Raw genomic sequence first — 17,264 nt, forward strand, 5'->3', positions numbered from 1 at the left:
AAGAGACTAATTCATTTCTAAATACAAGTATCAATAACATTTAAAAGAAAAAAATAAATAAAACTTACCTAATAATCTAATGTTACAGTAATGTCAACATTTATAAAGCCTATCAAGGTCACAAAAGTCATGTGTATTTAGTTTCACCATTATGAGGTCATTATCTCATTCCTGAACTCTGGTTAAAAAGTGAGTTATGTGAATATCTTCATTGTTTATATGATAATCCTATAAACAATTTATAATTCAATGTATATGTAGGCTGTTTAGTATTAGACAATAATACATACTTCTTTTATTTTGTTGACTGTAGAGACTTTCATTATATTTTCAAAAATATTCTAACTGTTTATGAACCATTTCTTAGTTTTCAGAGGTTTTAGACAAATTTATACACAACTCATAAGTACTAATTTAAACAATTTAAAAAGGTGAATGAAATGAAATCTACTTCTCATTTGTCTCCAAGAAAATTAACAAGGACATTTTTTAATACTGAATAATATCTTTGACATTTTAAGAATGTTTTATAAATCACAACTAGTCTAGAATTTTTTATTTCAGAACTGTTCAATGTTAAAACTTAAAAACGATTAAAGAAAGTATTTTCAAAAATTATTTTCAAGTATGAGCTATATTGTAAACCTATTTAAATTTCACAGAAAACCTTCTGGAACTATTCATACTTTTACGATAGTGCTTAATTTTTGTGTTCTAATAATTGCCTAAATTTCCAATCTACTTCTGAACTTGTAAATGATTGTTGTAATTTCAAACAGTGCTACAATTAATATTATTTAGTCAATACTTTAACAATGAAACTTGCATTTGAAAGTAAAATTACAAGTCTGACAAAGACATTTTTCTTGTAACCACGACAATTACTAGCAGTATAAGATTTGTCAAGTTTACACCTATACCGTGTATTGATTGTTCCATTGAAAGTTGTAACAAAATTTAGTTTCAGTTTTAATAACATTACGTAATAAATTTTTAATGCATAGTTCTTCCAACCATGCCATGTCCAATGTTTCAAACGAGTATTACTTAACTGTTAACAATATATATATATATATATATTAATATTTATTACAATAACTCTAATTAAGTATATCTTTAAACATTGTAAAAACTTTGCTCACCCATCCGATGTCACTCAAATTCAGAATTGCCAAAATATTCGAATCGAGCCACGATTGTAACTTTGTATTCAAAGTATTCGAGAATAAAATTGTGCTTTTAAAATCAGTGTAAATTTAGCTTACATCAAATTCGCGTACGTACAATCATAAGCACGGATCTAATCTTCTACTTTCTGATTCGTCTAATTACGTACAGTACAAATAAAAATAAGTATCACTTTCAAAATCAATTTCAAACCTCTCAGAAACTAAATTAAACTTCGCCTCTACTTCTTTAACATATAAGGCTATTATGGTCGGTTTTCACTGCAAAGTTTGATAGTAGTCACGTGACATGGCACAACTATTTAAAAACATCTGTATTGGTTAAGGTTGCTATGGTAAACAAATATTTAAATCATGTGTCGGTGAAAGGACTAAATAATTTATATAAATCTATATGTCAAAAGGTAGTTGTGAATGAACGTCGGTGTGATTTGTCTGAAGTTTTGAGCACGTGGTTGCGAAATATAATTTTCGAGAAATACCGTTATCAGTGCTTCAGGAATATCTAGGGTCAGTTCGTGGTGAAGTAATTATTGATGACGAGAAACCACTTGAAATAAAAACGCTTGTTAGTTCGCTCTCTCTCTCTCTGGGTTTGAGTATGATATGTGCGTACCCTGTAACTAGCTGAGTTTTTCCAGAAATTAACTATATTTAAAAAAATGTTTCTGATAAATCTATGAATAAGATCCCAGGATTAAAAATATTCATTGTCTTAAATTATCATAAGTCTAGCATATTTAGGTTTTGAATATGAAGATTATACTAGTGTGTTATTTCTGTTTTACAGCCTTGAGAATAACAGTTTAACTGAAATAAAAATTATGAAAAACTGTTCCTGATTGCATGACCTCATTTAAGTCAAACTTGATTGTTCTAAACAGTTCACAAAAATGTTTATTAGGATAACCTGAAGATGTTTGTTTTGAATTTCGCGCAAAGCTACTCGAGAACTATCTGCGCTAGAGGTCCCTAATTTAGCATTGTAAGACTATAGCTAGTCATCACCACCCACCGTTAACTCTTGGGCTACTCTTTTACCAACGAATAGTTGGTTCGATCGTGAATTATAACGCCCCCACGGCTGAAAAGGCGAAGATGTTTGATGTAACGAGGATTTGAACTCGCGACGCTCGAATTACGAGTCGAGTGCCTTAACCACCTGGCCATGCCAGGCCACTGAAAATGACCTAGAAAGGTCGAAACGTTGTTCTCTGCTTATCAATAAATGTGTTAATACCCATACCAGCCGTTCTGACATACAAGGGTCAGTTCGATTTAAGATGCAGGAAAAACAGTCTATAGGCACAGTGAAGTGGCTAGTGTTCTCTTACCTTGCTAATTTGAGTTTTACTTTTACTTGAAGTGAGACTTTTAATCAGACTAAGTTCGAATAGTGTTATTTTTTATCGTATTAAAACAAACTATATTTAAAGCATTTAGACGTTATTCCCGATTAATTTATAAAACGTGCACACATGCTAAAACATGAGACAAAATGTAAAACCTCGAGAAACTTCATTGATTTGTTTCTCTATGCACTATCATTATAAAATAGGAGCATCATAAATAAATTATTTATAGTGTAAAAATAACTTTCAACTCCACGAACTTTTTTAAAATATTTATATTTGTTCTAAATTTGCGTATACAATTATCTGTATAAATATAATACTATTGTCCATGTAACTACTTCAGAGGTGATGGATGAATATTCACCAAAATTAGTATGAACGTGCGTTAGGTCCATGTGGGGGTACATAAAAATGTCAGTTTTGCTGTTTGCCATTTCTATGGGCGTTGGTTTTTTTTATTAACCACTACTTCGTTCTCTATAAACGGATCTTCATCAAAGTTGGTAAGGAGATTTGTTGAGCATCGTGTGGAGAAGCAAGCGAATTTGAGGTTTCACATCATGTGTTTTGCAGTTTTTACGAGCGTTTTTTACAATTCCAATAAGGGAAGCAACTTTTTATGTCCAACGATAATCTTTCATTAATCATGAATTTACATAACTTCTGTCCAGGTGACGGGTACTTCAATAAGTTATATGATAAAAAATTCAAAATTGAATATCAAATAATTCTGACGCAATACTCATTTTTGAATGTTGAATCTGAGTAGCGACTTTTACTTTTCTCGGCTGAAAAATTAATTTATACTCTATAGCAACTATTATTGTCCCAGATGGCTTATATAAATTGCATTCAACCACTTTCGTAATTTTTTTATCCCAGCTGGCCTCAAGATCTCTTTACTGAGAGAAATGTGCCGTTGGTAATGGGTGTGTGTGTGTTTTCTTATAGCAAAGCCACGTTGTGCTATCTGCAGAATCCACCGTTAGGTATCGAACCCCTGATTTTAGCGGTGTAAATTTGTAGACTTACTACTGTACTAACGGGGGACGTCGTCGGTAATGGATATGACCAATGCAGTATGGTTGGAATACTACTATAATATACTCTTCTAATTTTTGAAAATCATTATGTGACTAAATTAAGAACGTCGTTATTAAAAGTGTTATAGGTCTAAAACTTAAACTTTATAAAAATAATAGTAATTTATACTTTGTGGTTCTCTGCTAGCCTGTTGGTTTATGTGTTCATTGTTTGGGTGGCGTTATCACAAAATATGTAATAATATAAAAAAATTACAGACCGTACAGGTTGATAGGTTTTTGCGCAAAGCTACACGAGGGCTGTCTGCGCTAGCCGTCCTTAATTTTGTAGTTTAAGACTAGAGGAAAGGCAGCTAGTCATCACCACCCACCGCCAACTCTTGGGCTACTCTTTTACCAACGAATGATGGGATTAACCATCGCTATAACGCCCCACGGCTGAAAGGGCGAGCATGTTTGATGTGACGGGGAGGGTCTGTATTTTGGGGACGTTATTTAATTTTATAATATACTTATTTGGTGTTGGTTAAAGGTTGCTATTTTAATATACTCGTCGCACCAAACATGCTCGCCTTTTCAGCCGTGGGGGCGTTATTAAGATACGGTCAATCCCACTATTCGTTGGTAAAATAGTAGCCCAAGAGTTGGCGATGGGTCGTGATGACCAGTTGCCTTCCCTCTAGTCTTACACTGCTACATTAGGGACGGTAAGTGTAGATAGTTCTAGTGTAGCTTTACGCGAAAGTCAAAATAAGCCAAATAAGTCATTTTAAACTTTTCAAAAATTACGTAGTGAATCATTTGAAACATATATAATAATTTTATATAAACCAACATATTTTGGCGATGATTTCGTACAGTTTGGGATTTACATAGTTGGAATTTGAAAAGAAAAATTCAACCAAACATAGTTAATCATAGAGTCCTGTGTAAGTTATTTGATAATACTGGTATATTTATGCACCACGTACATGTACGTTATCCGGGCGGCTGGATCAACAAACAATTAATAATTTGGATTCATGATAAAACATGTAAAGTAGTGTAATGACGTAAATACATATAATATGATTTATTTCTGACAACTTAAAACGCATGTGAGTAAATACCCCTCTCATGCCAGTGTTCCCTAAATATCCGCTGATGTATAATACAACATGTTGAAAAAACACTTTCAGACAAACAGTTCTAAGTACGTGTTACCAAGGCTTCAGTTACAATCTGTTGAAAATACAACAAATTCGAAAATCAAACTAAGCTTACTAAAAAGGTTTACCTGAGAAACCGTCTAAGCTTTATATCAGTATAAATTCCGTTCCACGTGAAGAATAAAAGAATATAATTGAAAGTGGCCATACAATTCTGGGGTATTTTTTTGCGCAAAATGTGCATTGGGAAAAAGGGTGTACTGAGATCACATGCATTTCTTATGAAAATATGTGTTAATATATCGGAATAATTTATTAAACATTCGGTCATATGACGAACGAGACGTACATATGTGTATATGTCGCACTCAACCCTAGTGTCATTCTGAGCAACGAAACAAAAAATCGCGCCACGAATAAAAAACATAAGTAAACCACTTGAATTGTTTGTTTCATTTCAGGCAACTGCACTTCGTTAGAACTAAGTATATATCATTGTTTGTGTGTTGTTGTTTTTTATAGCAAAGCCACTTCGGGCTATCTGCTGAGCTTACCGAAGGGAATCGAGCCTTTGTTCTTAGTGTGGTAAATCCGTAGACTTACCGCTGTACTAGAGGGGGGGGATTAGAATAAGGAAGTGGCCTTCTGTAATAAACTAAACTAAAACGTAATAACGATAATGAATATTATAGCAAGTTTTGAATATTGGTGTCATTCAAGAAAAATATGCATAGTTATAAAGTAGCAACTTCAAAAACTTCCTTTCAGACCGTTCTCTCTGGCGAATGTTCGTGAGATCATGTTATGACTTTAACACACCTACAAATCTTGTTTACTTGCATGACAAATGTTCCTGATTTATTCGAACACAGCACACAATAATTTCAAATAAAATGACTCAATAAATTTGCTAAAGCCTGCAGCAGACCTATGTTTGAAAATTACCTTTACACTAAGAGAATATTTTTACTTCTGTCATCAATGTTTCAGTACAAGATGCTGAAAATGTGGACATAATCTGCATTGGACAAAGAGGCCTATGTTTTGATGACAAGGTCTCGGGAACATCTGTATTTCATCAAATGACACAATACGACCATGTGACAGCCACATAAAACTTTATTGTTACAGTTTCTAATTTTTCTAATGGCACATTATTAGGGTGGAACTAGAGTTCAGAATTAAAAGAAATCGAACATAGGTTCTGGTATGTTTGTTTTCTTATAGCAAAGCCACATCGAGCTATCTGCTGAGCCCACCGAGGGGAATCGAACCCCTAATTTTTAATGTTGTAAATCCATATACTTACCGCTGTACTGGCGGGGGGCGTCTGGTATGAATTTACAGTAAAAATAATAACTGTAATAAATTATTTAGTGTTAATACACAAAGATTTCCTATTTAGTTTTAAATTACAACAATGTTTATAAGAGCAATTTAATATGAATATAAGAGGATTGAATAAAGTATAAAGTAACAGTTTAAGACAACTTAGCTGGAAAAACATTGACTTCAGGCATAAAAGGTGATAAATTAGCGTTTCACTGTATGTATTAGTTTTTGTATCTTTTTCTAAGTTAAACATATTGAACTGTTTCATATTTCTCCAAATGTGTGCTTCTTTGTTTTGGAGCAAAGCCACATTGGACTATCTCCTTCGTCCATCACAAAGAATGGAAACCCAGATTTTATGGTGCAAGTCTATAAACTTACCACAGTTTAACCAGCAGACTTTTCTAAATACAATCTGTTTGTAGAAATATACATATTTTGTTGGGGAGAGAAAATAAGTGACTAGGAGAAAGTATAGCTCTTTAAATCTCTAATAAAAGTTGTGTCGAAATAACAAGTAAAAAATGAACATGGAAAAAGGATTGACGGTCCAATCAAGTATATTAAAAAAAAGATACTACTATTTTTTTACTTATGAGACTGACTAAGATACAATTTATTTCATAATGGTTTATTGATATTTATAATAGCAAAGTGCTCTAGAGTAACTGTCTGAACAACAGGGTAGGCATTTTTTAAAGCTGTTATATATGTTTATTTTAACGCAACATACGTAGGAATTACTTAATATTTTCTTGAATTAACCCGCTCGTCATTCGAAGCACTTGTGAAAACTAGCTGTCTAGTTGTTTTGATCTCAGAAATTGGCCAAGCGAGCACAAAGTCAACAAGAGAAACCTGTATTAATAATTATTCATAAGAACTTCTGAATGAAAGTAAAAAATAAGAGTGTGTAATAGCGTGTTATTTTCTCTGACCTCTTTCAGAGTAGTCTGCAGGAATTTCAGATATAGTAAGATTTGACAGATGTTGTATATTGTCATGTGAATATTCCCATCCGCCATTTGTAAATATTTGCAAGAACAAATGCTGTATTCTTCATCTTATGTCATAATTGTATCCAGTTTCATTATTCTGTTTAACATCAACTCAATTAGGTAAAATTTCAGTAATACTCTGCGATCAATATACTAATCAAATCTTTAGCTACAGTGCCTTGCAAAAGTATCCACCATCTACTAATGTTACATTTTTGATCAAATGCAAATAACTTGAACAATTTTTTAATGAACTTCGTTTTATTCAACACCATAATGATAAACTTTAACATTATATTTGAGTTGGTTGAATGTCAGTAAAACTTGCAAAGAAAATAAATAATCTGAAATTTGTTGATTGCATAAGTATTTACCCCCCCCCTATATCACTATTTGGTGGAAGCACACTGGCAGCAATTACTGCTGTCAGTCTTTTTGGATAGGAATTTATCAGCTTTTCATCATGGGATGGTGTAATTTTTGCCTATTACTAGTGCGAAAATTGCTCGAATTCTGACAAGTTCACTAACAATCTGCTTCCCTTGTAGTTTAATACTTTCAAATTAGGGACAGATAGTGCAGATAGCTCTTGAATATCTTTGTGCAAAATTCTAAATATTTATGAGCACCTCAAACTCTGGCCGTAATTCTGTTCTCACAAATTTTCAACTGGTGGTCACATATAAATTACTTCAACCAGTTTTGGATTCATACTGCTGTGCATCACAATGATTCTCAAGTAACGGTGTCTCCTGTGAGATGAAATCGAATCTCAAAGGGAGAACATTCTTAGTCCAATAGTCCTTTAGGAGAGGAATCTTCCTAAACCTGACAGTTTTCCATATGGTTGTCTATTCCTTCTGACTGTGAGTTTCATCCTGAAAATGTTATTACCACGAAGTTCAAACTCAGTGGTAGAAGAGCTTTCAAGAGTGTGGACAAGACACTCGTTCAGAGAAAGTAGATTTCCACGAAAACGTTATACAAAAACAATGTCAAATTTAAAGTAGTTCAACACTTGAACAAGTGGTTATAATGAGTTTAGAGTTTTTTTAATTTAGTGTTAAGCTCCACAAGAACTATCTGCTCCAGCCGTCCCAAATTTAGTAGTGTAAGACTAGAGGGAAGGTAGCTAGTTATGATTACTCACCGTTTACTCTTAGGCTACTTTTTACCAATGAATAGTTGACGACCATATTATAACGTCCCCACAGCTGAAAGAGCGAGCATGTTTGCTGTGTGATGGGGATTCAAACCGACGACTCTCAGATTGCGAGTCGAGCACCCTAACCATCTGACAATGCCGGGCCTTTATGGGATTAAGTGAAAGAGAGTTAGAGTTTTACTGATGCTCTAACACCAATCTATTATTTGCAGAGTTTGATGCTGTGGCACACAGAATCTACGTGCTCTTAAAGACACATCAATCTCTTCTCATAAAAACCTCGATAAGCCTTAGTAAATCTTTGTAAATCTAACAAACAGTCCTTTTGAAAATAATCTTAATCTGAATATACATAAATATACATAATTCGAATCCTGATAAGGGTGAATTTTGGAAATTATTACAAAGAAAACATAATCATGGATACAGAGCTTTCTCTCCTCAAGTGCATATACTACCGACATGATTTAGGGCCATGCTAATATCAACAAGGGGTGGAACATACCCACAAGCAATCCTAAAGTAGGCCATTGCTTCTATTCATAGTATAGTTCGTTTTGCAATGACCTAAATGAAAAACATACGCATTGAATTTGATGAAGATGCGTTCCTGTAAATACCCAAGATCACAGGAACCTAGTTATCCCCTTGACTAGCGTTTTATACTAAAAACAGGTCTGCTATACTGAAAAATTGATAAAATTGTTTATCAAGTAAGGAAGCAAAAAATGTGTGGTATGTGCGTATATCACAATAACATATTAACGACACCATATCTGTTTTATATCCATTAAACAGCAAAATAATAATAAGTTACAACAAATAAATTACTTGCCGGTATGCTCAGTTTTTCAAGTAGGGCAGGTAATACTTATTAATTGTAAATTAGAAATTATCAATCAAAACCCTTTCAATATTTTCGGTTCTTTTTATTGTTGTAATATTATTGTTGTAAAAGATAAATCTAGTACTTTTTGTTCTTTGTGTGATGGTTCACAATATAATCCAAAGGGTTTGCTTGTTTCAGAGAAAAGTAACATTGGGCTATTATAGGTCACAGATTATTCTATTAGTTTGTATAGGCGGGGTCTGGCATGGCCTAGCGCGTAAGCTCGCCCTCCCAGCTCTGGGGCGTTATAAAGTGCGACTCGTAATCCAAGAGGGTTGCAGGTGGGATGACTTCGTCTTACACTGCCCGCGCACAGATCGCGCCAGCGAAATTCAAAACATTCTATAGGCTAGGGATGGCGAACCTTTTTGAGAATGTGTGCCCAAATTGGGGATAAACTTCTAAAAAATTATTTCGCGCGCCCATGATAATTTTTAGTAGCAAATTATCATTTATTATTATTCTGAATTATTTTAAATAAAACAGCTTTAGGAGTTACATGTTATTATTAACTATAGCAATTCACAAGGAACAAAATTACTGAATTAGTAACAATAATAATGAACTTTTTTTAAGGAAAAGGAGTCCTCTTGTTTATTTGCGTTTATTCATTGTTTACTATTAACAGAAAGCATCTGTGAAATTTTCTTTCTTAACAAAATATTATTTGTTTTTGAATTTCGCACAAAGCTACACGAGGGCTATCTTCACTAGTCGTCCCTAATTTAGCAGTAAGACTAGAGGGAAGGTAGCTAGTCATCACGACCCACCGCCAACTCTTGGGCTGCTCTTTTACCAACGAATAGTGAAACTGACCGTCACATTATAACGCCCCCATTGTTAAAAGGGCGAGCATGTTTGGTGTGACGGGCTTAACAAAATATATTTTAATATAAAAATAATAATACAAATTATAATAACGGTTATTATTAATAGTTATTAATAAATGGTGGTTTATACACAAAAGTTTTACAAACTTATAAACAATATTAAGTCTTATATCTGCTCTGGAACTTAATATTTTATCAACCATTCAGATCCACAAGGCGCAAATTAATTTTATGTTGATAAACAGATATACATTAATGGACGGAAATGCTAGCTATCTCTATTTTTGTTTGGCTCCACACCTTTACAAGCTTTTTTTTTTTTACGATGAAGATATTTAATGTCCTCATAGAAATACTAACGACCGAAGTTAATTCATTGAAGTTGAACGGTTTATAATGTTTGAAATCTACAAACATTCATGGTCAAATTCTGTAGTTTTTCCAATTAATAAACGTCAACCACAATTATAACTTCCGAGGCATATCCTGTCGAACCAAACATGCTCGCCCTTTCAGCCATGGAGGCGTCATAATGTTACGGTCAATCTCACTATCGCCTGGCTTGGTCAGGCAGTTAAGACGCTCGAGTCGTAATTTGAGGGTCGCGGGTTAGAATTCCAGTCACACCAAACATGCTTGCCTTTTCAGCTGAGGGGACGTTATATTGTTACGGTCAATCCCCCTATTCGTTGGTAAAAGAGTAGCCCAAGAGTTGACGGAGGGTAGTAACAACTAGCTGCCTTCTTTTTAGTCGTATACTACTAAGTTAGATAGTTCTCGTGTAACTTTGGGCGAAATTAAAAAAACAAACAAACCGAGGCATGTAGCACACCAACTATAGCTGACTAATAATAACCTTCTTCTACTGTTTCTTGGCTAACTGCTTTTATACGACTCATGCGAGTTTCTCGAAGTTTCAACAATGTTCGAAAATGACCTGGCGTTCTCGTGAAACAAATATCGTTGATTTTTAATCTCAAGAACCTTCTACAAATTTACGGAACAGGAGGGACTTGCGCAATACACAGCTGACAATATACGTTACACGCATCAAACTGAAACAAACGTACGTATTAAGATAAACGGCAAGTGTTACAGTTAATTCAATTAAAGTTAAATAGTTTCTTTTATTTGTATGATATATTTGTGTTATACATTTCTTGTATTTCAAAAATAGTTAAAACGTTTTTGTAATTATTGTAATTTTATTACAATATATTCTATTTTTATAATATAACTGAAGGATTTCCGTGCCGTTGTTAAGTGTAGATCTTTGTTAAAGAGCTATGTCGTTCACGTGGCCTTTTTTTCTGTTTTAGGATCAAAGGGAATTAGATGAACATCTTGGTTGCCTTGGTTACATAGCTATTTCATTAAATTTCATTGGGTGTAAGTTTAAACTTAATTGTCTTCCTGAGGTCAAGCCTGAAATAAAGTCGAGGGGAAAAGTGTGATTTGTGAGGATCTCATATGTTTACTACCATCTTTAATACCAGAATTTTCAAAATTTTCGAATAATCACTTTCTATGTGGAAAAACCGTCAAAGTTGTTTTACTCTAGTTGCCATAATGAATAATATTGACACTGGTCGTGGTGATGTTACAGCAGCTTTGTACATTTGTGTAGAAAGAGCCAACAATTTTCAAAGTAAAAGTCAATTCCAAAGTGGATAATTCTACAGAGATCTATCTCAACAAGGGAAATGCTTATCCATTCACCACTTCTCTAGTAAGATGATTAATGAATGTCTACACAAGTACGAACAAACACTGCTTTTAGGTTGTGGTTGATAAAGGGTGTTTCGATTGATGTTAAAAGTGTCCAATCTCTTTATTTCTCACACAACTTAAAACTCGGTTGTAAAACTCAGATTTGTTTGCAAATTTCATGCTTGACTGTCACATTATTAAGCAGACTTATCTGCTACTGGCGTGAAAATCAGTATATATCACAAAAACACGTTATTAATAGTTAAAAAAGAACCGAAAATGTTTGTTGTAAAGCACAATAGACAGTGTGGGCTACAAAACTCTTAGCATCAAAACCCAGATTTTTTTAATATATAATTCTTCACACTTACCTCGCCACTAAAAGTAGATGAAACTTGGATGTGTAGTTAATTTGAAGTTCCGACCTGACAAAATACAAGGAAGAGTTTGTTTGTTTGTTTGCCAGGAAGTAGAAACCTGAACAATGGGCTACCTATACGGCACCCACTCTGGGAAACAAAATCCAATATTTAACATGATAAAACCTTATACTGACTATTGAGCCACCACGAGGTTGAAGGAAGAAATGGACACAAAATCGGCAATGCGACAAAGTTATTTGCTAAACAGAAGACAAACAGAACATGTGAACCACAGCATATCAGTGGTTAGAGGGGTCCATAGAAAACTTACAATATGGAAGCCTTACAAGTATTGTAAGAAAATGTTTTGAAAGTAGACAAGTACTTAGCAGGTTGATAAAATTCAAGGGGAAAATACCTACAGATGTTTATAAAATTCAAGAGAAATACACTTTCAAGTGGACATCTCATCAAATACCAATTATCCAGACTGTTTTAGAAATGTCTTTAATTTTATTTGTTTTTTTATATGATTTTTTCCCTCAAAATGTTTTTTTCTGGCCTACACCTTTTCCTCAATTGTTTTTATACAAAATCTGAATTGATGGTCTGAGACAAAATGTTCAAGGTACCCTAATCCTCTTTCTTAGCATCCTTGAGCATAGAACAAAATACAATGGTTCTATTAAGAAACTTGACAGTGATATGCATCAATAAACATCTGAAGGGAAATACGGAAGGGTTATACATTTCAGAACACGTGCGTTTTCAAGCCACTGCTGGTTATTGAATAACAAAAATACACAGATTACAGTACTAAAGAATTACTGGCATAACTTCTACTTGGCTGACTTTGCTGCAAAGACCACACAATATATAAAACGTGCCAGTTCTGCAAGGAAGACTTAAATGGGATAAGTTGGAAAAACAACAATCAATCCAAAATCCAGAACCAGTTTTTACTGTCAATACAATAAATATCTTCAATCACATGTAATCACAAAAACCTTTTACATGATGGTGGTATATTCAAAAGTAAGTATTTTATTTTTTGGTTTAGCAAGGGGAGTGAGATTTCATTGAAAAGCACACTTTATTTATTAAATAGAGTGAGTATGTTCTCTTACAGCAAAGCCACATTGGGCTATCTGCTAAGTCAACCAAGGGGAATCGAACCCCTGATTGTAGCATTGTAAATCCGTAGACTTACCGCTGTACCGGCAGGGGACCATATTAAATAGAAAGATCAGTTTCACACCAAGAATAATAACATGTTCTGTGATTACCCACAGCCTAGAACAGTGATAGAGAACCTATGGCACACAAAAACGTTTTGCTGGCACTCGACATGCAGTATTGCTTCTTGATTCTTTAAACCTCAATGCTAACCCATGATAAGTAAATACAGATATATATATAATGATTATCATTATTGCACAATGCAGCAACCAATGATTTTTCCCAACCCGGAAGCAGTGAGAAATGTTCACAGGAGTTGTTCAGGCCCTCTTGGCGACAGCTTTGCGGTTGCAGGAACATGTGACATTGGATGACACGTTTTGAATTCCTCGCAGACCCAGTGTACACATCAGTATTTGAATAAAAACAGAAGTAAACTGTTGGTATTGGCTTCGCTCTGCTTATATCTTTCTTCTGTTGTTTGTGAGTGAATACTGGATACTTAGTGATAACAGCGGTAAATATGCATTTATTTTTTCACAGTAAATATATGAATTGTCTCGTTAAAATTATGTTATTTGGCGTGGCATGTGTATATTTTTATCAGTTAGTTAATTATAGATTTATTTTTATATCAATGACAAAGTTTCACCTGCTGTTATGTTACGGTAAGTTAAATTATCATATACAGGTTAAGTGGGGAGATATTTTTAAATTGTATTTACTCTTTTCAGCTTGTCAGAATGTCAGCTCAATTACCAAAGAAACGAAAACAAGGCCTGACATGGCCAGGTTGGTTAAAGCGTTCGATTCGTAATCTGAGGATCATGGGTTCGAATCTCCGTCGCACCAAACATACTCGCCCCTTTCAGCCGTGGGGGCGTTATAATGTTACGGTCAATCCCACTATTCATTGGTAAAAGAGTAGCTCAAGAGTTGGCAGTGGATGGTGATGACTAGCTGCCTTCTCTCTAGTCTTACACTGCTAAATTAGGGACGGCTAGCGCAGATAGCCCTTGAGTAGCTTTGCGCGAAATTCGAAACAAGCAAGCAAACGAAATCATTCAGATGGAAGGAGCAGCAGCAGATATTTTCATGAATCGTAGACTAAAAGAATTGGCATGATCGAAAAGGGGTGATAAAGCATTATACATCTCATGTTCTGTTACAGTAGTGTGCAGGACTTTCTCTGTAAAGCGGCATTATGAAACTGTTAATAAATGGGTTTGTGTTCTTCTTCCGGGAAGTCAGCAACAACAACATCCAGTGAAATTTGTTTCAAGTAGTTCCAACTTAGTTGCTGCTTGTTTTGAGATTTCAAAGATTATTGATTAACATGGGAAAACCACTTAGTGATGGGGAGTATATTAAAGAATCATGGCTAGAATGTGCTCCTTTCCGTTTTGATGGTTTTCCACAAAAAAAAATATTCAGCACATTAAGGAATTGCCAGTGAGTAGAAACACAGCAAAAAATAGAATATTAAAGATGGAAACAAACAGAGCAGAACAGCTAACAAAAGATATTTGTTCATGTAAATTCCTTTCCTTTTGTGTTGATGAAAGCACTGATGTTACATCATCAGCTAGGCTAGCCATTACTTTTCGATTTTGTAGGGGTGATGAAATCTGCGAAGAACTGATTAACTTGGTAACATTACCTGAACATATCACGGGCTGAAATATGTAAGGCAGTAGTAAACGAATTATCCAATCGACAGACTGACCCTTCAAAAATAGTTTCCGTGATAACTGATGGTGTACCCAGCATGATTGGTAATGAAGTAGATTTTGTAGATCTGTTTGCAAAATATGTTGAACATCCACTGAAGGCTTTCATTGTATTATTAACAAAGAGGCTTTGTGTGTAAAGCTGGTCTTAAGGAGCTTGAAAATGTGATGAAAATTGTAACCATGGTAATTAATTTTATTTCTGCGCATGCTTTAAAAAAAAGACAATTTCAGAATTTACTAAGAGAGGTGAATTCAGTGTACACAGGACTACTTATGTATGACAACGTTCGTTGGCTAAGTAGAGGTTTTGTCCTTAAACAATTTGTTGAGTGTTTGGATGAAATTCATCTCTTTCTGCCAATTTAAAAACTTTTCTTGTCTAGAATTATCTGATATTGTGTGGATTTGTATACTGATGCTTCTTACAGATTTTCCCTCACGTTTCAATGACTTGAACACCAAACTGAAGGGATCTGGCAAAACAGTTGATGTTATGTTTGATAACATAAAAGCTTTTGATATCAAACTGAAAATTTTTAAATGTGATGTTTACAATGGCACTTTTAAATATTTCCCAAATCTAAAAAACACATGACAGATCTTGAAATTCATGAGAAAATATACATCTGGAGCTTGCAAATGCAATTTCCAAGCATCATTAATTCAACTTTTGAACAATTTTCTTTTATATTTAATAAGTTCAGGTTATTTGAATAAATTTCTAAATTCATAAAGTATACAGACATTGTAACATTAGATAAAGTGAATATGGAAATGTTGCAATGGATTGACTTGGATAATTTTGAGATGCAACTGATTGAGTTACAAAGCAGCTCAATTTGTCGACTTAAGAGATGAACTACAAAATATTGAAAGAGATCGGTTAGTGTCTGGAATAACGCAGAAAATTGCAAAAAATGAAGTTCTGAAATTTTGAAATTTTGATCCTGAAACTTTTGACTGTCTGAAAAATGTTTCAATGTCAGTATTAACAGTATTTTCATCAACATATTTATGCCAGTCATTATTTTCAGTGATAAACTTTGTAAAGTGTAATTATAGGAATAGACTTGCTGATGAAACTAGTGCTGCATGCATAGCTCTCAAAACAACCAAACACAAGCCTGATATAAAATATCTGTCATAATTGGTGCAGCCGCAAAAGTCTCACTAAGAGTAAAATATGCTTATTTTCCTTTCCTTGGTTTTCTTTTTATGTTACATGATATGAACCAAAGCTTGTTGGCAAATCTCATATATTTGATACATATTAACATTTAATTGCCTTCTAAATTCAAATTCAAATTTCCGGTTCTTTGAATCAGCAATACCTAACATACGTAACATAATAAATGGGGTGATAATAAAATGAAAGTGATGTAATTTTAAATTAAAATCGAACATCATACTTAACGCACTACTTGAAGAAAACTCTTTAACAATGAAATACATAAAATGATCCTAACAAAGAATACCTACTGTGAGAGTTGCCCGTTACACCAAACATGCTCGCCTTTTCAGCCGTGAGGGCGTTATAATGTGACTATTCATTGATGAAAGAGTAGCCCAAGAGTTGTCGGTGGGTCAGTCTTACACTGCTAAATTAGATATGGCTACCGCAGACTACCCTTGTGTAGTTTTGTGTGAAATTCAATCGTGTCAAATTTTATGTATTACTATAATAATCATATTACATGGTAATATTGGACTAGATATGTAGTAAACCATGGAACATTACTTGCATACACAGAGGTACTGTTATTTCATTTGCTATATATATACTCATGCAGTCAACTGTATCTGGATTTGATATGACTGTCGTTGAATGGCTTTCTTGTGGAACATCAGATTTCCTGCTGCACAGGAAAAAATGACAGTTAACTTTCACACTACATCCATACTGAGAAAACCAATATCAAATCCAGAAACGGATATGACTAATTTCATCGTGCGAGTGACATTGACAAGACAGAAGTAGAGATCTACTTCTTCCGTAACATCCAGTCTATCGTAATTTGGTCAGAAGAAAGTCAGTAGCCACTAGCTGTAGCAAAGGTCTCACTAGTACATATTGAAAGATTATGAGGTGCACTGGTACAGAACAACACTGTTACTTATTGTAAAGCAGTGTTTTTAGAACTGGTTGAATAAATATATGATGTGAATCAGTAAGCTATGATGTGAAAAAAACTGAAGACTTTGAAGTAATACAGTTGAGTGGTTGAATATTATGTTTTCTCATAAGAACATATGCTTGTTAAAATACACTTGAGTGTGTGTGTATATATATATACTGTCTTATTAGATTTATGTCCCTAAATTATTATTTTGTG

At 34.0% G+C, this 17,264-nt stretch overlaps 1 protein-coding gene across 4 annotated transcripts in view; it reads right to left on the reverse strand.

The window, feature by feature from the left end:
- Positions 1-17,264, reverse strand: part of LOC143223438 (solute carrier family 35 member D2-like protein) — a 92,611-nt gene that overhangs the window by 67,748 nt on the left and 7,599 nt on the right. The window contains exon 1 of one of the 4 annotated variants that reach the window (XM_076451430.1): positions 1,670-1,789. The exons of 1 other annotated variant lie outside the window; for it this stretch is intronic. Coding sequence is in view for 1 of the 3 variants with exons in the window: in XM_076451427.1 (XP_076307542.1) it covers positions 1,143-1,146 (4 nt within the window). In the remaining 2 variants the exon portion in view is untranslated. Of the gene's footprint in view, positions 1-68; positions 200-1,142; positions 1,580-1,669; positions 1,790-17,264 lie in introns of those variants that run through there. 2 more of the 4 variants (XM_076451427.1, XM_076451429.1) reach the window with 2 other exon arrangements.

The sequence above is a fragment of the Tachypleus tridentatus genome, chromosome 8 (genome assembly GCF_004210375.1).
Source record: "Tachypleus tridentatus isolate NWPU-2018 chromosome 8, ASM421037v1, whole genome shotgun sequence".
Taxonomy (NCBI): Eukaryota; Metazoa; Arthropoda; class Merostomata; order Xiphosura; family Limulidae; genus Tachypleus; species Tachypleus tridentatus.